At 43.6% G+C, this 22789-nt stretch overlaps 1 protein-coding gene across 1 annotated transcript in view; it reads right to left on the bottom strand.

Moving 5' to 3' along the window:
* ARHGEF38 (Rho guanine nucleotide exchange factor 38) overlaps positions 1–12901 on the bottom strand; it is a 37198-nt gene extending 24297 nt beyond the window's left edge. The window contains exons 1-2 of the mRNA XM_008635675.2: positions 12573–12901; positions 1695–1885 (exon numbers count right to left, since the gene is read on the bottom strand). Of these exons, the coding sequence (XP_008633897.1) occupies positions 1695–1885; positions 12573–12759 (378 nt within the window). The 5' untranslated portion in view covers positions 12760–12901. The remainder of the gene's footprint in view (positions 1–1694; positions 1886–12572) is intronic.
* Between the last annotated feature and the right edge of the window lie 9888 nt (positions 12902–22789).

Here is a 22789-nt window from a genome sequence, read left to right as displayed (position 1 = left end):
CATACTGAGAACAAAGAAAAGACCAATTTCTATCACTCATATTCATAGTCCCTGAACCTACCTCTCCATTTGGAAGAGAACTGCTGATTTACATAGCAGCTTACCAGAGCCCAGGAGGATCAAATTGCATGCTATTGTAACAAAATCACAAATATGCTTTCAGTACTGATGCAGTTAATTTCTTTATAAGCATTATAGGGCCTAAAACATGTTTTTTCCATTTGGAAATATGAAAGAGATTCATTGCTAGACCAATTTTCTAAACACATTACAAAGTTTCAATATGGTAGTTTATTGGAGAGCTAGCATTAAAAACATATAACATTCTTGAAAGCCTTTCAGAAGTGCAGAGGTTATTAAATTAAGGCAGTTATAATCTATAAATTACTTTTCCTGTATACATCTAGCACAGGACTTCTGACCTCCTTCCCAGCATGTCTAGATAGTATTTGGAACTACATTGTGCATGGACACTTCCACACGTTAACAAAGTGACAAGGGATAGAATGAAAATGAATGTTTTCAGTTGGGTGAAAAAAAGCGACGGAATATGGCACACTTGTCAAAAATCTCAGCAAGTTCAACCAGGGAATACTCTTGCTAAGTGCTGGCCAGGCTGGGGAGGAAGTCAAGTGGAGACTGCTTCTAAGTGGATGAATGAGTGAGAAGGAAGAAGTCAAGAACTCCTTAAAATTAAGTCAGCAGATGCCGGATCTTCTGAAAATGGGTTGGAACAAGTTCTGTCAGAATTTTAGGAAAGCAAAAAGGTTCTGCAGGAGTTTTAACACTACAGGTTAAGAGGCATTGCCAACATCATCTAAAGACACTTTGGCCTCTGCACCTGTATTTTGTCACCAATTTAATACAGTTTTAATACAAAATACCTGGGTTAAGGTCTGTTTAAAATTATTTTTATTCTATATTTGCAGAAAATGTCATTTGTACAGCCTCTGTGAATGCTATGTTTTAGGCCTCACAAACACAAGTCTGTTTCTAGACAATCTTTTCTGTTCCCAGCACCATTTTTCTACAAATTGAAATACTGTTGAGGAAAAGGTGCTCTTTGAAGTCTCAGCTGAAAAAGAAAATAGGTATCATTGGCCTAATAAGATCTTTCCCATGAAAGGTAATTTATGAGTCTTCTTTCTTAAGTGTACCTCTTTTGTGTTGAATGCAAATTTCCCAAGTGCTCACTGGACTGTCAAGCATGGTATTTATCCACCACAGCTTTCTGAAAGGATGGATAAAGTAATCTTAACAACTGAATTTAACCTTGATGCAGAGGTTCATGCCATTCCAGTTTCTATTGTGGAAAAAACCTTGGGTTTGGATGTACCAGTAAACATCTGCCAAGGCATGTAACAAGTGTTATAACTACAGAGCAGTATGGAGAGCTGGAAGCTGCTACTGCAGCCCGTAGGCAGGGATATAATACCCAAGCTGACCTCTGGACAAGTACCTCGATGCAGTCTTTACACAAGTGCAGCACAAGTGGTCAGGACCATATCTGACCTTCCACTCTCCTCACCAGAGCCCTGACACATCATTTCCCGGAGCGCTGGCTCCAGACCCGCTCCCAGCACCACGTCACTCTTGCGCTGACTCTTGTGCTTGCATTGAGATTGTCCACAACCAGAATGTGGCTGAGTTGAGACCTCGGCATCACTGCCTCATCCTCCACCCCTGGCACTCACCTGCTTGTTTCTCAGGGGCTGAATCACTTCCTTGATGCAGAGATCCAGGTCGCTGATATAGTCTTTCTCCGTCTGCATGAGTTCTGTGATGATTTTCACCCTCCTGGCCATCATGCGTCTGCTGACTTCTTCTTCGTCCTCCTGCGACGAAGCGGTAGGAGTGAAGGACACTGCTTGTGGAGCCATTTTTTCTGTTTAAAAGAGGGAAAGATTTGTGAGGAAAGTCATAATTCCACATGCTCACCCAGCTTGCCCTGCATGACCGTGGGTGGTGGACAAATGGCCATAGTGAGCAGGAAAAGAAGCATAAGAAATGGCAAACCCAAATCAGACTGAATGTCATCCCATCTCCTTCTTCTAAAAGTGGACCTGGGTTTGCCAAAGCAAATCATCCTCTGGCATTAAGGGGATAACCCATCACGGGCTCCCCTGGCTTTGATGTTATGTATCAGGTAGAAATTTTCAATGGAGCACAGGAGAGTCTGATTCTTGTTCCACTGAAATTCAAGGATAGCTGATGCCCTTCTACTCCTTTGAAAACACAGTCGTGGTCTGACATCTATTATGATTTGGAGGATGGGAAAAAATGTGCTCCTGTGAAAGAAAAAGGCTGTTTACCATAAAAAAGCTTCACAATAATAACCTTTGTTCTGTACAATGTAACGTTGAGTCTATTCATGGGAAATTGAGAGCTGAGTACTGGATGACAAACTTTCAAGTGAAGACAATGTTACTAATGATGACGATGAATCCTCCAACTCTGTTTAAAAATAATTTTTTGAAAGAAACAAAGGAATTCAAGAAGAATAGGGGAAAACCTTTAATGATCAATAACAACTGTTTCTTGGAGCAACAGAGATCATTGGGATTAGGACATTCTTCACTGTTTTTCAGTACTTAACACCCAGAATATCTGTTTTGTTTCAAATAGATGAAAATGCCAGCAAGTCTTCTACAGATGGGTAATTTATGTACACTACCAGACCTGCACACAATCTACTTATCTTTAATGATGGTCTTCCCATTTGCTGGTCTGTAGGCCAGCCTGCAGAGATCCATGTCAGCTGTAAAAAGGGCACTGAATTTTATCTGTGTACACTGGCAATTTGTATTTTTCATTAGGAAACACACACACAAAACCCAAAACCAAAACAAAACAAAAATGAAGTGAAAGATTTCAGAGCCTATTCTGGTGTTTTTCTGCTAGCCACAAGATGGTGCAGAGTACCAACAAAGATGGACATATCATTAGCCTGCTCAAGTCTGCATCACCCAGGCTGAGCTTTGACAGCACCAGCTTTTATTGCTCAGCAGCAAAGGATGGGAATCTCCACTGACAGTCAGACTGCTACACCTTCGTGTCAACTTCTTGTGGGGACTGTACTTAAGGAGGCAATAACAAGCAGTATCAGGTGCTTTGCTCACTGATAGCCAGTACTGATTACATTGCAGTTATTTGAGTTGATTTTAAGGGTAAGGTCATGAGCACTCCAGTGAGCATCGAACAGCGCACAGCTCACCACACAATACCAGCCAAGGCTGTAGAGGATAACCCAGAGCTGGACTTGTGGGAAGCCAAGCAGCATTCAGGACAGACTGCTTTGAGCAATCTTCTGACAAGAGGTGTAAAATATAATAAATCCAATGTATCATCTTTGCCCACTCCTTCTACAATTATGCTGACCACTGATATTCAGAAAGGACAGGTTTGTTAGTAATGATTCTCCTACCAGGTTTTCAAATGAGGCTGATGTGACCAAAGATAGTTTTAAATAGCTGCTTTTGGGACTGCACCTGTCTCTACACTACTAGTTTTAAACAGTGAGGACAAAGAACCTAAACAGACCTGGATGAAAGGCGGGGGGTAGGGGAGCTGTTTTCTCAAACGTTTTTGTATTTAGATATGCTTTTCAGCTTGGAGTTGTTAGCCTTGAAGTTTGTGTATAACACAGGCATGAACATTTTGTCCTCAAGTTTGTACAGAGACAATGAAATGGAAACATGAAGAGGATGTCTCCCCTCTGCAAGGCCTTGGCTATCAAAAAAACTTCAGGTTTAACCTTGCCCTGGTGCATTTGTGCTGGTATAAGTGCACGAACTGCACAGGAGCTTGCACTGCTGCAGAGCTCACCCACCAAAGGTGCTGTGTGCTGGACAAAACAGGTTCTACCCTTTAGTGAGGAAGAGAGCAAAAGTGGTACCAGTATCATTTCACAGCTCCCCCAGAGAAATTTCCTGCTAGGGTTGCAGAATGAGACCACCTTGCCTGCTGCTGACACGCTAACCCAGCAGGTATTTTTTTTTCTAAAAACTTACAGTATGTACCCACATTTATAAATTCACAAGGAACCACATGAACAGTCCATTTCTATTCCAGTTTTGCACCAAAATCAGGATTTTTCTCGAGACTGGGTGTGAAAATGTTGTCATGCATGTAACTGTGTGTGAAGAGTTATAGGCAACTCCCAAGAAAGCATGTAGAAGAAGATCTCAGAAGTGTAGTTTTGTCTCAGACACAGATGTTATCATATCAGATGGAATTTTAAGCTAAACACAAGATGCTGTACAAAAGAACGTTCTAATCTTTTATACTGGTGGCAGGGGAGGCCATTACATGAGCAAAATAAAGCCACTGTGTTCCACTTCAGGCTGGAAGTCACAATCCCTCGAGAGGCTGTTCTTTCAGTTTGTGCCATTAGATAGCCCTGATCAAATTTGATTCTTGAATTATGTCAGGGCTCATCTATTATCATTATTACATGATAGATAATAATGCCAGGAAAGAAAAACTGTTCTCAACAGGAAGAAATAATCATGAGAAATATCAGTTAGACGCTGTTTCCTTATAGAAAACGTGTTTTTTTAATAAATGTTTCCTTTTGTTAAATGTAATACAATTTTCCATTTTCACTCAATACATTCACTTTTTCATTTCAGGCATATCTGTCTCTATAGAATGCAACAGCAAGATCTTGAAGTGATGATTACAGTCAAAATGTGTGATTTCATGTTCAGCTGATTGCTTTTGACCAGTTTGAGAACATTAGTAGTTTGCTGAAATCCTTGTGGAGTAAGTGCAAGTTTAATGAATGCACTAACAGTGAGTGCATATCTGGAATATAATCAGACTCATTTCTACTTGGTAACGTGTACCAGCCCTGGAACTGCTGAAAAGAGAGGATTAGCAGGAAGAGACATCACTGAGGATTAACTGCTACAGTAAGAATTTGACACATTCGCCCTCAGAGATACCAGGTTTAGAAAAATGAAAAAATAGTCTGTTGAATAGTTTATTAAACCATTGCATCTTAAGCCCAGTCAACAAAAACTAACTGGTTTTAGTTAGTTTTATTCTTACATCTACTAAAACTGAACTTTTAGTAGATGTAAGAATAAAAAGTAGAAGGCAATGTTTGGAATTAATGCTTTTGTGATGCCAGCTATCTGCTGGAGTTGCCTTTCTGGAGGACTTTCCTTTGGAGATGACTTTGGTTTTTCAATTGTGTATTGAAGTACATGGCTCTAGTTGCATGAAACAAGAGGTTCATTATGGGATGACAAGGACAAAGAAGCCACATGTCTTACAAAAACAGTTTCTTGCAAGTGTGAAGTCTAAAGACGTCCCCCAGATGGAGACATCCCACAATGTGGTGAGAGCATGGAGGAACAGAGCTTGCAATGTGCAAATGCAGTAGCTCTCTTCTAGGCCCAGGGGAAGTACTGGGGGACTGCTCGATCCCCTTAAAGGGAGGAGAGGCATGTTTGCCTCAATCCACAACTGCAGAAAGGAACTAAGTTCTAAACACAGTCCAAAGCAAGATTAAAACACAAACGAGGTTAAATGTTGGGATCCAAAGTGATAATGCAACTTTATTTTTCTTAAAAGAGGAAAGAAAGAGAGGAAAAGAGAAAAGCAGGAAGATGCCAGAATAATTACGAGAAGCACAGGAAAGGGGTTACCACCACCATGGGTCCAGCGCTGGCTTGTAGAGTGCGATGGGTCTTTCTCTGGTGAAGTCCCTCTGAGAGCAGTCGACTGACCCTGGGAGGGAACAGGCCCATAGCAGCAAGACCAGAGTGGGATGGGGAGCACAGGCAGCCTCATAGGAGCAGCCAGGACAGCAAAGGACAGCACAGACAGCAAAGATTCCGGCACTATGTAGATTTTTCCAGTGCAGCCCCCCGTGCCTGCTTAGGCACTTGCTTGTGGAGGGTTTTGAGAGTGGAAATCGTCACATCCACTTCATAAAGTTCATTGGCTGGCTCATTTATGTATCAAAAAGTGTGCTGCTTGCTCGCTTAATGTATCAAGGGTTTGCTGCTCGCTCCTCTGGTGTATCAAAAGTCTGCTGCTCGCTTAGTGTATCAACGACAAGCTCTATTAATAACTTTCAACAGGATGCCTCAGTTTCAAAAATAACGCAGTTTGTAAAGTTTTTGTTAGAGGCAACTTAAAACTTTAATTTTCAAACCTTAATCTTCGAATTAGGTAATGGAGAAACAAGAGGTAATGGAGAAATATTCCTTGCATTTTACTTGTTCACTACAGGGACTCACAGCAAGCAACCAGAGGAGAAACCATAGCAGGCCTGTAAGATCTATGTGCATAAATTTCCATGGCTTCCACACCTATCATGAGCAGCTCCAAGAGGTCTGCTCTACCCATACTTCCTCCCAGGTAAGATGCTCTGGTTGGATATTACGTTTGCCCTTGGTGTGGGGACCCAGATTTCTCCCCATCCAGTGCTTCCCATGTGGAACCAAAGGTACTAGCACAGAATACAGGAACAAATACAGTGATGTCAGTGCATGGAGTAAGTTACAGACTTTTTTGTTACATAGGCAGCATTTGAAAGATGCCAGAGGAATGCAAGTTCTGCACTTGCACTGTGCAGATACGAGGATTTTTGCCTGGCACAAGGGACTGGTGAAGGCATAAGTTATCAAGGTATAACAAACAAATTACAGAATTACTTTGTTTTCCTATGTGAAACATGAGTCTCGTATCACCTTGGATAAATTATTCCTCTGTGAAAGCAAGTCCTCAGATAGCCTGTACCCTCAGATAACCTAGCTGTTACACACGGGAACGTACACTGGCTTTTATCAGCTGGATTTGGGAATGAAATGCAGACAGCCAAGCTCAGAGACTGCTGCCGTGGCAGCTTTCCTCTCCCTCCTCACACTGTTGCTCTGGTTCTGCTCCTGCTTCCCCTGCAGGTGCTGGGAAGGCTGCAGGCCACAGAGACACTGGGATCCTTGGAAGTCAGGAAGCTTGAAATAGGACATGCAGTGGGGAAGGATGGAGTGTGACACTATGTGCAGACGAAGAGCATCACATGAGATAACACACAAGAGTTTTACTCCAGATGCCCCTCCCCTTGTGAGGAACCACATGAGGTGTCCTTAAGGTTCCGCTTACAGTGCAACAATACAGTGCAAACATGGTGTGAATTAGACCGCTGAAGACCAAGTTGGGCATTGAAATAGAAAAGGATTGGGAGGGGCTTGAGGAAAACTTCTTTTTTTTCTTTTACTGAGAGGCTCATAACAGCAGCATTGTTCAGGAGCGGGTTTGTCGAGCACAGGCTGTGAGCAACACATGCAAAAAGCCCCTTTCCTGAACCCACGAGGAAAACGCTGCAGGACCAGAATGACCTTGCACCCGTATTCAGGGGCAACAGGTTTGCTTATAAAATCTGCATCAGAGACTTCCGTGCAATTAGGTCATTCGATCTTTGATCATTTTTGTGTTCCATAAGGTACAGAGAATTTACATTCAACGCGCAGGTTCTTTCTTCAATTCCTTGACAGCAGACCGCTCTAATTATGTGTGTGCTGACAGGACTACAGAGAGCTCCCATGTGACCGCGGTGGAAGGGAAGAAAGCTTATCATCAGGTGACAGAAGAATGCCCTTATTGTTAGCGCCAATACTTGCAAATAAAGCTTTCCAGGGCGTCACAGACCGGTATAAACACACCACTCCTGTGGCACTAGGCTAATATGTTAATAAAGCAGGAACTGAGGAAGGGCTGTACCTGAGCTGCTTCCTCCGGGACACATGCACCTCAAGATTTGGCATGGATTAGCTGTATGAACTATGGGCTGTGTGGCCCAAAAAGCAAAGTATCCCAATTTTAAAAATGTTTGCTAATATGCTCAGAGGAGGATCCATAACCCTCCTTGTGTCCCAGTCTTCCCTTCGGCTGCAGTTCCCAGTTATGCTGTGGTAGCTCCTAAGAGTCCTCAGCCCCACGGCAGGGCTTGGTGCTAAGTGCTGTGCAAACACTGCGGTACAAAATGGATTCTGCACTGAGATGATAAGCTTGCTTCCCAGCCTGACAGACACTGCAATAAGTTCAAGGAATAACTCCAGCTTTATTGCAGCACAAGCTAACAGAATTAGATCCCCCGAGCCTAAATTTGCATGGGGGAAAATAGAAGTATTTGTTAGATCGTGACTTCTCATCACTGGGCACAGTGGGGAGAATTTTCATCGAGCCAGCTCCTGAACTTCAGGAAATAATCTGAAATTTCACTCCTTACTGTACTTTAGCAAACCAGCCCCTCCACAAATCAATACATTCTGCAGTGAAATAGGATATTATCTGCTTTGTAGTCCATAGAAAGTTAGTCAGCAAGTACAGCACAAAGCAAATAAGGAACTGGGGAGTGGCACAGAGGATCTTTACACCTGGTGCAAGAAGCTGAGTGCATGGACAGCCCATGCAGGAAGGAGTGGTGTGCTCTGCAAGCAGGGAGGAGATGGGATGGAGAAAGGTGCCCTGCTTGAAACAGAGCAAAGGCAGATAAGTTGCCTCTGACTGGACCTTTGCATACCAAGGGATAGTAGCTTTCAAGGAATTTGTACCATTTTGCCGGTTTCTGCGTCATTACTGGTGTTACTTATTTCTCCTAAGTACTTTAGACGGAGAAAACACACAGCATTCAGGGTTCAGATATGAGCTAAGGCAGTGTACTGTGGTAGCTGTGTGATTTGAATCACTATCTAATACAGGCATGTCCCTGATGCATTTTAAATTGAAGCGTGTACAAATCATTTACCGGGGCAGTCGACCCATTCACAGCCAAAGTTGTAAGGGAGTTAATATGTAATAATTTGTAAGACAAGGTGCTTTTTTGAAGGATGAATTGTTTCACTGAGCACTGCAAATGTGATCTCTGATTCCTTCAGGAAACCCACCATTTTCTATAGCTTATTTTTCACAGCAAGCACAAGTTTGGTATACAATTATTAACAAAAACCAGCAATCTGCCCAAAACCTAACAGACAGTGAACTATGCTTTAAATGCCTTTTCACGGTGTGCCCTTTTTAGTTAATAGCATCTATCCCCATGACACACTGTATGTTAATCTGCCCTGATCTTGCAAACATTTATGTGCCAATAACTGCATCAAGCAAACCCATTTTACTGAAATACATAGGTACTCACAGACTGGAAGCTTTGGGTTAATTCAAAGACTGATCCCAACATGAATACAATACATAAATATTAATACAGTTACTTTTAAAGCTGCTACTGATGGATTTTCACAGTAGAAAAGATAACTCCTACCAGCTAAACAACTATAGATAATACGTTTGAAAATAGAGTTGCTAAATATCACTTTTTTGTTTTGCAACTTCTTCATTCCTCTTGAGAGAACATACTTGCAGAATTATTTCTTCATCTCTACCACAGATGCTAGTGAATATATCTTCCTCAACCCCACTCTTCCCTCTTCAGAAAAGTGACGTTTCTGTCCAGTTGATGGAAGAAGTATACACACACACACACACATATATGGCCTGATCAAGGTATTCCTGAACTCTTCCAAGAATGCAAGTACAGTCTGAGTTCTAAATGACTGCATGGTTTTGTCATGAACCTGGCATTTCATAGCAATGACCTTATTTTCCCCTACCTAAAATGGGGCTGGCAGGCATTTGGTTATCTCACAGGATGAGCTGAAGTACAGGCCCGACTGCTTGCCAAGCTCCTTGAGAATATAATAGTTACTTTGCATTTTATTTCCTTTTAAAAAAGAGTAAAGTCAGGAGGTGTTGCATGGCCATTCACACCAGATAAGGTATTGAATAGATGAATCTACTATAGTAATTTACCATGAAAATGCTTTCTTGTGTCTTAATGAATCCTTAATTTTAAAATGAAAAACACTTGCAGAAGTTTTCACCTTTGGCAATGCTATTGTGCACTACTGTTTGTAGACTGACAGAGCAAACCACCTCGATTACCCTGGAGATCTGGAGACTGAGAAAGAGCCTTTCTCACTCTTCATAGAAAACATTGGTTCGCTGTATAAAACAAAACTTAAAAGAAATCCAAGCGCAGAAATTGAATTCTTAGGAGTTTTTAAGCCTGACTGCTTGCTCTCTTGGGCTTTTTGTTTTGCTTTCTTCACAGGCTTTTATTTGGGGACCTCTATTTTCAGCACACTGAGCTGCATTTTGAGCATATACTTCAGACCTGCTGCAAATGGCTATGGAGGGTAACAGCCCGGTTCCTGCTCAGGGAAACCTTTAGAGCATGCAGGGGGCTGGAAGGGCCCTTGAGAGGTGCCTTGCCCACGCTTCACCTTGCACAAACGTACTGCAACGCTGATGTAGGCACCGAGGTGTGTAAAGACACCCTGGTCCCTGTGCTCTGCCTAGGCTGCCTGCCACTAGCACAGATCGGGGTCCGGCAGCCCCTGACTTTTAGCTGTGGAAACCTGCGCCACTCACAGGAGATTCCCTTCTGCAGGTCTCGCTGCTCTTGCATCTCTGTGTCTCACACATCCTTGTCTATGCTAATATCTACCCCAGGTCGGCAGATTAGGCGTTAGAAAACATATTAACAGGAGACTATAGAAGGGAGTGGCAACTAAACACAGAACTTTTCCCACAATTCATATGGGAAGCAAGTGCAAATCACCATTTATATCTTTTTACAAAGCATTTACCATTCTAGGGTGATCAGAAAGTCCCGACCAGGTGACACACAACAGACTAGCTGTCACCAACAGAGCTGCTGGGTTTTCTTAACAAGAATGGAAAACTCAAAAGCTTTGTGCCAACAAAATCACTTCCCTCACCTTGGCGTAAGATGCTTTGCATCCAAGTGCTACGAGAAAAATGCAGAACATAAACGTGTTCAATCACAGCACATTGTCAGCATTGGCAGGTAGCACGTTAGGTCCGGGATCCGTGATCGTTATCAGATTCAGGCACATCTACCTCAAGAAAATTTGATCCAGGTCAGGCCTTGGCACACAGCTGCATTTCTATGGCAACTGTAAATATACGTTATAAGAATTTCTACTGCCTTTGTATTTTCACTCTGAGGACAGGCAACTTCTAATCCAATACAAATACCTTGTTAACCCATCACTGCTTTTCTCAAAAAAATGCAAGCAAACAAAGTGAGCTGATACCAGACCATGCTTTGCAATACGTGGCTGTGGCAGCCTCAGCAGGTGGCAGGAGCTGCAAAGCTGGATTTACTGTCTCTTTGGACTGCTGCCACAAACATAACCTCACACTCTGCCATGACTTCCTAGGCTTCCCCACCTCCTTTGCTTCGGATTTTAAACAGGAGACATTAATGGTCTGAATATGGCTGACACAGGACAGAAAGATTTCACGCTTTTTCCTGGATACTTCTCTGATAACCTTGACCTCACCTGGGCAACCCCATTCACGAGTTCAAAACTGCTGTCTTGGTGGGACACGTGCCAGGAGCTTGCCTGCCCAGCTACAGCAATCCATGCTTGTGCCCTGAAACACCCCTGCCAGATTTCTGAAGCATGGGCCTGACTTAACTGAGTATTTTTCACCTTCTCATCGATTAGCTATCATGAGGAGGGAAGAGCATAATTGATGAACCTCTCTGTTCTCAGCATATGCAGTCCCCATAGAAAACCTATTATTTTCAGGCTTATTGTTTTATTTTCTGCTTTTATTGTCTCTCTGAAGCAATGCTACTTTCTAATTAAGTGCATCAAAACCACAATGCAGCAATCCAAGGTATTTTTTCTATTTTATTTCCTCATAAAGGATTATGGTTGCAAGAATGACTGTCACTAAGCAGTTACAGCACTATTAGTAATACACACTTATAGTATAATAATACTCCAATCCTGTTGTTCAAGACCCTGGAAACCCACAGAAATTCATCAGTTGATGTTCCAGAGCACTCCCAGAAATTGCCATTCACATTCTTCATGCTTTTCCTCAATTTGTGGCATCACATTTAATTTTTGATTGACAAGCCCAGTACTGGCATACTTTACTACAATTTGTGGTCCATATACAATTTGGTTATTTGAGAAGCAACCCTCTCCGTAATCACAGAATGGTATAATTTGCGTCAGTATATCCATCCAAACATGTATCTGGACATACTTTAGTTCAGGCTTGTACAATCTATGCAACAGTTTACAGATCCCGATATTTTTAATTGAGCAAAAAAGGTCCTTGATGCTTCTAATGACTTGACACATACCCCACTTAATACGATAGCCAAAGACAGATAGGACGGAGCCATCCTATTTTCACATTACTGTTCATGTTGCAAATGCATTCTGGTGAATGAGAAAGATTTTGGTTGCATATGAGTTCTGCAGGAACTCACCAAAACCTTCAATTATATTTTGTGTCCCGTCTACAAAACACTAGAAAAATTAGGGGAAACATCTCGCATTCTGGAGTTGGGGGGCAAGGGTGAGAGGGGCGCTCATTCCAGCTGTGGATGCGGGGTCGCAGAGCCTGCCATTCCCTTTTTTATCTCAAGGCTGCAGCCAGGAGGGCATGGAGACACCGCCCCAGCTCAGAGCATCCCTAGCAGCAGAGCACCATACAAGCTTCCCCAGTACCTTGCAATTTCTGGCTGTACTCTGTCCTGTCGGACTGACTCCTCCTCAGGTTGCCATGGTCCCCGGCGGTGGTGGTGCTCTCCACCACGGGCTCCGTTCTCCTCCTCTGCCCCATGTAGAGCTTGTTCCTCAGCAGGGTCAAATTCCTCTTCCTTCCCCCGGTGCCTTCCTTCCCCGGACAGTCCATACTCGCCACGGACAGCCTTGCTTAGTGGTGGTGGTGGCGGGGGGACAATAGCTTGATTTTCAGGGAGGTGACCTCCCTGCCCAGGTGAAGGCTGGTTGCTTTATGCTTGGGTTTGCAGCAGGGCTCGCCAGGCTCCGCAGGTCCCCGGGCTCAGCCCTGCCACCTGTGCCGGAGCAGCCCCACCCCCGCGAAGCTGCCGCCCCAGGCAGCGTTTGCATTCACCTGCCCTACGTGTGAGCACGCCTGGCGGGGCCGCTTTTAGAGCCAGCCCCAAACCGCAGCCATTCCCGGGCCCTCTCCCTGCTTCAGGGCATGCTCCTCACCCCGCCGCAGGGCCGGGGGTGCCGGCAGTTTGGAGCAGGAATTGCCTCATCCCGGCTGCCGGGCAGGGAGATGCCCGAGTGTGCCACGGCATCACCATGCTTTCACCCGACCCCTTCCCCCTCTGCACTGCCGGGCAGCAGGAAGCAGAGGGCAAGGCAAATGGGAAGGGGAGGCCAGCCACCCACTCGACCCTCACTCCGGCAGTCTGGTCAGGACCCCAACTCCTTGCATATCAAGTTGCATCTGCCAGTCTCCTGACCCCATTGAGAGGTGTAGCTTTTGGGCTGGAAACTCCGGATCTACAGGTTTGAAAGGCGACCAATCCCCCAGGACAATGAAGAAAAGGGCTGAGAAGGACATAAAAGCCACTGCGGGATCTAGGAAGTAGTGTGGAGCTGACGCTAGTCTCAAACCAGGCTGTGTCCCATTTTACACTAGGGACAGGGACGCCAAAGCCAAGGTGAAAGCCTGCCAAGGACCTGTGAAGGACACCACAGCAAACCACCATGCTGTGATAGCCAAGGGAGTGGACACCAAAACACCTGCTTGTAATACCTCTGGATTAACCCCTGGAAGAGATCTTATTATCCTGTCTGTTAGCAATGGCCTCTGGCACACATGTACTGTCTAGTGATCCTCTCTAGCGCCAGTCTAATCAAACTCATGTCAAAACAGCAGGAGTTGCTGGCATCTAAGCTTGGACTGGACTTATCCTGGGAAGAGCCCCAACAGCCATCAGTAGCAATCACTGCCGCTGCTGTGATACCCAACCCTGCAGCCCTCGCTGCTGTAGGAAATGCCTGGTGGGAGCCCCGTGGTGCAGCCTAATCGGTGTTAGTCTCACGCACAATCATTGCCACAGCATCTGCCAGGGGACACAACTAATGTCCCTCTGACAGACGCTGGCAGAGGGTTTGGCTTTAGCACTGCCACGCTGTGTCCCTGAAGGACTATCTAGTGAAAAACAAGCGGGGATGAGACCTAGTAGTGTAACCTCGTTTCCAGCTTTCGTTTTTCTTTACAAAACTGGTCCTGTAATGCAATCTCCTCATCAAAGCCCCTCATTTCTACCCAGTAGTGAAAAGGTTATGAAACTGTTAAGCAATAAACTACGTCAAATTGCAGCACCATGCCAGTGCTGCACAAAGTGTCCAGCCTAAACACAGTCTGGCAGAGGAATAAAGTGGTGAGGGGAATACTGGGAAGACTTTGTGCTCATACAGAGAAGTCACATATTACATAGGCAATTAATGTGTTAAGTCCTGCCTCCTCTTTGATATTTCCTAAGAAGCTCTTTATTCTGCAAGTCAGACCACAAAAGTTCCTTGAAAGGCAGAGCAGTGGTGACAGCAGGGAGAGGCGTAGGCAGGGACAGACTGTGACACACTTGTGACAAGCATCAAAGCTCCAGCAACAAGTTGTACACAGTGTAAAGTCGGAGTTGAGGGAAATCAATCACCCCATTTCCTTACACTGGGGACTTTGGGAGGAGCTTTTTTTCGAAGTAATAGCTTGGTATTCATCGAAGGTGGTGAAACTGGTTTAAACAGTCACCACCCTGAATGCCCCCCTTCCCCAGATGATTTTGTTCCCATTATTGCTGCAGGGTGTAAACACACGCATCTGAGATGAGATGGAGGAACTGATCTGGCAGAAAACTCCTCCCCTCGCCCCTTTTCCCTGGGCTATTTTCCATCTGGATCTGTGCTCCTGATTAGTTCCTCAACTAGCTACGGAAGCGGTTGTGGCAGCATGAAGCAGGGGATGACGCAGGGCACATGCAAGTAGCTTTGGGTAGGGCTGATGGTTGCTTAAGCCAGAATTACCCAGAGAAGGTATCTCTCCCCACCAGGATTTTAGTGTCATGCTTCTCAGAAGACAGAGGTCTCATCATTTTATATGAGATTTCATTATATTTATTTAAATTTAAATGGTTTGGAGGAAAACTGGTCAATGTATTTTGGCTGGGTGAAGGTAGAAGAACACACTTTATAGAATTCTTTGCTTTGTAAGCTCTGACACAAATGCAGAGTTAAAGCCAAGATAGGGTATAGTAAAATTTGCTCAGGTGTTTACTACGACAGCAATCTACCCACATGCAAAAATTGTCTTCCTCTTCCTCCTCAACTCAGTCACAGGGTGTGAAAAGGTATGTGTTCATTCAGCAACAAAATTGTTATGGGGAAAGCCAGCTGTAGTTTGCTGTGGCTGTTGTACTTGGAATGGTTTACCTGGCTTTAGCCAGCAGCATTGTTTTGGAGGCAGCCAGGAGCCCAAAGCAGGCCTACACCACAGTTTAGAAATGTAGATGAGAACTTTCTGCAACCTTAAAGTATCTCCTCTGTGCCATCCAGCATAGGAAAGGCTGAAAATAGCATGTTCTCTGTGATACTCTGAACGACTGGGACATGTTCAGTACTGGTGGCTTCTCTATCCCCTCTGGAGAGAGGGAGATTTGAGACACAACGAGGTTTATCCATCATCACATTAAATCCCATCACGGATTTACACCAGTGGGCTATGCCTGTGCAATCAGCAGGGGAATTACATAAAAACAATCAGTTGTGCATTTGAGCAAGATCCCTATAAACTCTTATTACTGTTTGCTGACCTTTACCGGACTACAACAAAATGCCACAGAAAGCACAGTCAGAACTGTGTGTGAAATACTCACTGCCACTCACAATAGTATGAGCAACCCTCTCTCAATTTCAAATTATTCTTGCTCTCTTCTGGCCCCATTAACAACTGATGGGAAAGCACTACCAAAGTCACTAATCCATAAGACAAGAGGAATATTTGGCATCTGCATGGACAAAATGCTCTTTTTACAATGAGTGTGGAAATCTCTTTTACTACTCTGTTATGCTCACTTAATTCTACAAGCAAACTGGAATCCAGTTGATGTGAACACTCACGTAGGAGTTATTTGCACAGAAGCCATTCTACTTAAGAAACAGAACAGGTGCTGGTGTCAACTTGGAAAATATTGGCATTGTGTTCCCAAGCAACTGTATTGGCCACATACAAGAGCTGATTGTTATATGGTCAATGTCAACCTTTATCTCAGTCCTGAGCTATAAATGAACCAGAAGCGCCATAAAGACTGATGGCCATTAAGTAAGCAAACAGTTATTTGTTTTCTTGTCATAGCACACAGCTGTTACAGAAGATTTCTTAATAACTTAGGATCCCAGAAGTTATACAAAAAATATTGGTGTGGGTTGACCACCATGCCTGCTCCTTTTGAGTGGATGCACAGACCACTGCTGGAGTCCCATGGCAATGGCATGGGATTGCCGTTTCCAAGTTTGCTCACTGCAATGGCCAACACAGACACCAAGGGAAAAGAGAGTCTCAGTCTGTAGCTGCAGAGTGGCTTTGCCACTTTTGCCCATGTAAACAGATTACATTTGACAGGCAGTGGAGAAGCAGAAAGGTACCACGGTACTGCTGCAGAAAGCTGTCCTACCCTCCCCACAGGTGGAGCATGACAGCAAAGAGCATAGATGTCTCTGTAGCTCCCCATCTCCATCTCAGTGCATATAAAAGCAAGCCTGTAACTGTCACGCTGCCTGTATGCACGAGTCAGAGCAAAGATGTCTTCTGAGGGACAAAATGTTGAGGCATTGATAAGAACAATCCTGTGTAAGGCCCATCGAGGACTTTGAGCACAGGAAAGTTGTTGGTATGTACACTCTACCTGTTTGCAACAGTACTGGTAAGATAACAGAGTGGCAGGTGAGGAAGAAAGCAATAAAAAGATAAGGCTTAGGGACAGGCAAAACAGGAGTCTACATGCTGATTTTTCACAATGAATGAATCAAAATTACTTTGAAATATACATAGGAAAAAAACTTCAAACACCTTTCAATAGTACAAAAAAAGAAAAAAGCCTGTCTTGTAGGTGAAAAGTTATTTAGTGTGGCAGTCTCACCTTCACTCCTACTGTTGATCTTGCCAGACTGGTGATTCCTGTAGAGAAACAGGTCTTTAGAAGTAAGTGCACAGCGATAATTTCTTTTAGCCCTGTCTACAGTGTTTCTTGTCTAAATATTTGTAGGAAAAATTCATGAAGTACATGCCTGCTGGGGCTCAGGCTAGGCTGTGGATATTTCTAAGAAGGGAAGGCTCAACCTTTCAAGCTATGCAATCCATCTCCTTGGACTGCTGTGATGCTTTCTTACTCTGAACAAAGCCTCTGCTCCAGTTTACACACACAAAAGGCTGAACGTGTTTTCTGCCTACAGAGGGGGACCCATCTCTCAAACTGAAACACCTGCCAGAGAGGAGAAGGGATGCTGAGAAAAGGGTCGGCAGGGCTTGAATGGTCCCTGCAGCGCCTGTGGATCTGTCACTATCCAGCCAGGGCTTTGTGTAGGTCTGTTAGGCTTGGAGCTGGGCCAGCTCCCAAAGGGGGGACATCTAAGGGCAGTGCTGCTTTGAAAGGGCTGGGAGGTGAGAAGGAGAGGGAACTTGCCAGGAAACCGAGCAGCCCTTTGATTTCTTCAGTGTTACAGCTGTGTAATTTTCTAAGGAAAATAACCTGACTCTGTTGATCAAGTAGATGGCACTGTGATATCAAAGCTAATGAGGAACGACAAGCAAGAGAGTGAGGCATAGGTAAAAGAACAGAAGATGATTTTTTGTTATTGGTGCGTTTCAATGTAAAGTAGGAGGGCACAGAAATTACCAAAGATGAAATGTTTTCTGTGGAATTCTTTGAGAACCTTATGTCCAGCAATTCACAAATCGAGAGGAATGGAACCTAAAAATGGACTATCATGAGCAACTGGAAAGATTTTCCTTCTAGGTCTCTATTTTGAATCCTTATAGATTTTCAGCTTCACACTAAAATTTCATATTTCCAGACAGTATTTTTATAGCTGAACTGGAGACTTTTTTTTTTTTCTCTCTCTGTGTTTCTGTTTGTGCACATTTGTGAAAGAATGAATGAAAGAATTTACAGGAGAGAATACTATTTGGTGATTTTTATTTTGTGATGGGGGAGTTGCCTTGGATTAACAAAGATAAGAGTCTTTAAAAAAATAAGCTTCAGTTCATACAAACAAGTTTAATGGCAGTTAGGGTAGGCTGAAATCTGGTTCACAGAGCTTAAAATTAACTCAGTACAGATGCCTAGGAGGGAACAAATGGACATATCTTCCACAACTAGACACAGCCATGATGTCCAGGCCTCTTGATGGGCAAATCACTTTCTAGGCAGAGGTCCAGAGAAGTCTGGCAAGCGAATCCTAACATACTTTACGGGAGAGCCTAACAAAAAGCATGGTTAAAAAAGAAAGTAACAGCTTAGACAAAACAGCTCAGACAAAAAATTTATTCAGGGAAAAACAGGGTGTAAACTTGACATCTTCCTAATGGTAATGAGTATTATGACTAAATCCAAATTTTGCATAACTACAGAGGATCAGTCTCTTTAAAGCAATTGGATTACTGAAGTGAGTTCACTGCTACAAAACAAGGGTTCACAGTCTGACCCAAGGTACTTAGTGTCTTTGGGATAGGAGCCTCTGTTCTTATTCACATTGAGATGGAAAGTAGTGTAACCTGATAAACCTAACTCTAGTGACTGAAATACACGATTCCTTTTAGTAAGATGATGTAGTCTTTCGTTGCCGTCAGCATCCATCAGCGAGCAATATACAAATACATTTGTGAGTTGGCTGTGCGTAGACATCTCTCTAGACATCCTCTGCCAAATCCGGCTGTGCCAATGAAAGAGGTTACTGACTCCAATGATTGGTCATCCTTCTCCTGCTGAGGACTGTCGGTGCAAAGATCTGCAGGAGTTGTTCATGGCCCTTAACTTGCTTTGGCTGAAAAGCAGCCTGAATAGCTTAGCCCAATGTCCCTAAACTGCCTCAGCTAGCCTTGCTTGGCTTGATCTGCCCTAGGGAGCGCTGGTTCCAGCTGATCCATTGGCAGGCTGGGGAGATGGTGTCGGCTGAAGGAGCGAGCACTGGCCAGCAGGGGCAGGCAGCGACCTGTTCCACTGAGGTGGCTGGGCAGGGAGGAAGGCTGGCTGCGACTTTTGCACACAGGTAGCAGCAGAACAGAAGGCTGGCAGGAACTGATTACTTCAGATCAATGGTTTTATAAGCCATGGAGATAGAACTTCTATTACAGCAAAATTTAATGATAATGATGTGATCACCAGTCAAGAGCAAACGCACAGGAATAGCACATAGTCATACTAATGAAATTCTTCACAGCTTTATTAGCTGAAAAGATGAAAATTATTTTCATTCAGGAGGAGGGGTTTCTTTAAATTATGATATTGATAATATTTTCTGCATTTAATTTGCACAGCATTTTAATGGGCAAAACATTAATTTTTTTATATATATGTGAGTATATAAAAATTTATCTAAAATCAGTGTAAATGCACACTGTAGAATACAAACTTTTAAAGTAAGGATGTCCTTCAGGCTTAGATGGTTATATTGCTGCTGAGTTTTTGCTATACTCCAGTGGCATTTTGCTGGAATGAGATTCACCCCTGTGCAGAGGGCAAGCGTAAAACCTAAGCACCGTGTAAGTTCTACTTAAGTCTTAAGGACCTGGTTCTAATTCCATTGAAATAAATAGCAACATTTTCATTGTTTTTCAGTGGGAGCTGTTACAAGGTCAATGAATGAGATCAGTGCTATAAATGCCTTTTGCTGGCCCAATTGGAATGATATGCAAGGAGCTAGATGCAAAATGCTTGGGAATGAATGTGAAAAAAATCCCTTGGTAGTAGAAGACTTGGTAATTCTGGAGAATTTGCTCAAGGTAAATACTGGACCCAAAACATTAATTTGTTTCAAAGATTCAAGGATGGTAGGTGAATTTATCCTAACCAGGGAGCTGGTCTTACCCAAATATGACTTGAGGAGTAATGGGCATACTTCAGCCATATTCTGTGTAATATAATGCACAATAAGCAAAAATACAATCAAACCTATTTAAAGCATTATTATTTCTGTAGTACTAGGATAATTTTGGATACCTTAGAGTACTAAAACATCATGTTCTCTGCTCTGGTAGCATTAGCAGGGTTTCAGTGTGGTTTTCTGCTGTATCATCTACCCTTGCTAGGTAACGTGCTGGCATTTATTTATGCATCTAAACAGTGCCTGCACAGAAACTCGTTTATATTTCATACATTCTAAGTGCTTCACAGCTGATTTCCCACTTGAGATGAGAGAGCTTTAGGTAGGACCATGTTCACAACACAAAGCAATGGAGAACTCTGCACTCAAACTTCATGCATCTTACCAGGACTCCAGGCCACTGTAGTGTATTTCACTTTCCAGCTTGTAGAGGGAAATAAATCAGACTCCTACTAGAATAACCTTACACCCAACTGTCAGCTTTGCAAGTGTAAAAATCCTCTGTGTGTTCTCAGTAAGTGATTTTCAAAGGCTTTGACCTTCCATAAATTAAATCCAGATTCCTCAGAACTAGGGAGAGGCAGAGTATTAGTCCTATGGTTTCCTTTTAACCTTGCCCATTTCAGCAGCAGGCCAACTCAAAGAAAGCACATAATAGATTTTATGGAAATAGAAAAAAAAATTATATTAATTTTTTAATTACTTAATTTTTAATTACTCCATACGAAAACCAGATTCTTTGCCCTCTAGACAAACCTAAAAATTTAGAACTACAGAGATCTGCCAGTATCTGAGGGGAGCCTAGAAAAAAGATGGAGTGGGACTTCTTACAAGAGTATATAGTGGTGGGACATGGAGGAATAGCTTCACACTGCAAGAGAGTAGGTCTAGGATTAGATATAACAAAGACATTCTTTACTGTGAGGGTGGTGAGACACTGGAACAGGTTGCCCAGAGAGGTTGTGGACGCCCCGTCTCTGGAAGTGTTCATTGCCAGGTTGGTGGAGCTCTGAACAACCTGGTCGGCAAAAGGTGTCCCTGTCCAAGGCAGGGGGGCACTACATGATCTTTAAGGACCCTTCTCCCCCAGGCCATTCTATGATTCTATGAAGCATTTCATCCCTACATGTTCAGTGCAGGGGATTACCCTTAAAAACCTTGCATCTGGGGAACTCAGATGCCAACTCCTCTGGTGAAATACGAAGTACTATTTTGTAGCTTCTGCAGAAGTGGGAAGTTGCCCTGCAAAAATTGCCTCTCCATACTCCTGGGGATAAGTCTGTTGTCACAAATATAGCAAGCAGTGGCAAATCAGAGGAGACCATAGCTTTTTTTTCCCCCAGAGCCTTCTTGTAATGGAAAATCCACACACCAGAATACAGCTCCCTCAAAGATCCAGAGCACCAGCTAACACATTTCAGATGAGTACATGGGGGAACAGTAGTGAGGCCATCATGAAAATCTCCTGCTCTAGTGTAAAATAATTCTGTGTCCTTACTGCACACACTGAACAGACAATCCTGACTCTTTTGAAGCCTCATCTACCAAAGTAGTAGAGGGAACAAATAATGAGAAGTAGTTATGTGCTGTTTAAATCAGAAGTAAGATACGGACTTAGCCCTTCTGCTGCAAACAAATAATTCCCAATAACATTCAAAATAATGTGTAAAATGATGAGGGTAACATGGAGTTATTCTGCGTAAGTCTTTCAGGGTAATTCAAACCAGAATTAAAATTCAAAGCTAATATTGATCACCTTTCAAGATGAATACACAAGATAATTGGCTTGCGACTTAAGAGTGATGATGCAACAAAAGTTGTTCTGCCTCAGTTTCTCTATCAATGAAATGCAAATAGTGGTATTTGCCCCTTTTCAGGAATTTTTGAAAGATCCACAAATAAGAAGCACTACTTCAAGAACTACCATCCTTATTGACAGAAAATTCGTTTGAAGTCATCCTCAAGGATCAATGAAAAGGGAATTCAAAGGAATCTGATCATATGTAGAGCTATTAAGCTTTAAAACTAAGACAAGATGAATACAGAATCGAACAGCAGGGTTCAGTATAAAAATTTATCTCTGATTGGGAACCCATGCAAATAGCCCAGCTATACGCAGTGCACACACAGACTAGCTTGGGTGTCATAAAAATGTGTGCTAAGAAACAAACGTTTCCCTACCTAAGTAGCAGCAGGGTAGGATCTTCATGCTGCCATGGGCCTCAGGTAAGGATAGCAACCTTTGGTATCATCACCACTAATTTTGCATCCACACTTTTCACAGAATCGCAGCTGGTCATGTTGGAAGGGTCCACAGTGGCTCATCTGATCCAACCACCCTGCTCAAGCGGGGTCATCCTAGAGCACATGGCATGGGATTGTGTCCAGATGGTTCTTGAATATCTCCAGTGAGGGAGACTCCACAGCCACTCTGGGCAACCTGTTCCAGTGCTTGGCCACCTGCACTGTAAAGTTCTTCCTCATGTTCAGGTGAAACTTCCTGTGTGTTAGTTTCTGCCTGTTCCCTCATATCCTAGAGCTTGGCATCACCGAGAAGAGCCTGGCTCCATCCTCTCGGCACCCCCCATTCTGGCAGTGCTGGTGGCCTGAGAGCACCTTAGCCTGGTACACCTGGGCTACCACCTGCCCAAGCTTGCCTGGCTCCCGCTGGGGTCACCTGCCACCTCAAGGAGGGGTTGGCTTTTGTTACTATTAATTTCAACTCGGTGGAGCCCTCCGTTACGGCTGAGCAGTCCCACAGGCTCTCTCTCCCTCTGAGGCCAGGACCGGGGCTCGCAGGGGCCGCG

The sequence above is a fragment of the Corvus brachyrhynchos genome, unplaced genomic scaffold, assembly GCF_000691975.1.
Source record: "Corvus brachyrhynchos isolate BGI_N302 unplaced genomic scaffold, ASM69197v1 scaffold175, whole genome shotgun sequence".
Taxonomy (NCBI): Eukaryota; Metazoa; Chordata; class Aves; order Passeriformes; family Corvidae; genus Corvus; species Corvus brachyrhynchos.
The sequence above is the reverse complement of the archived record's forward strand: the minus strand, read 5'-3'. Positions and strand labels throughout refer to the sequence as shown.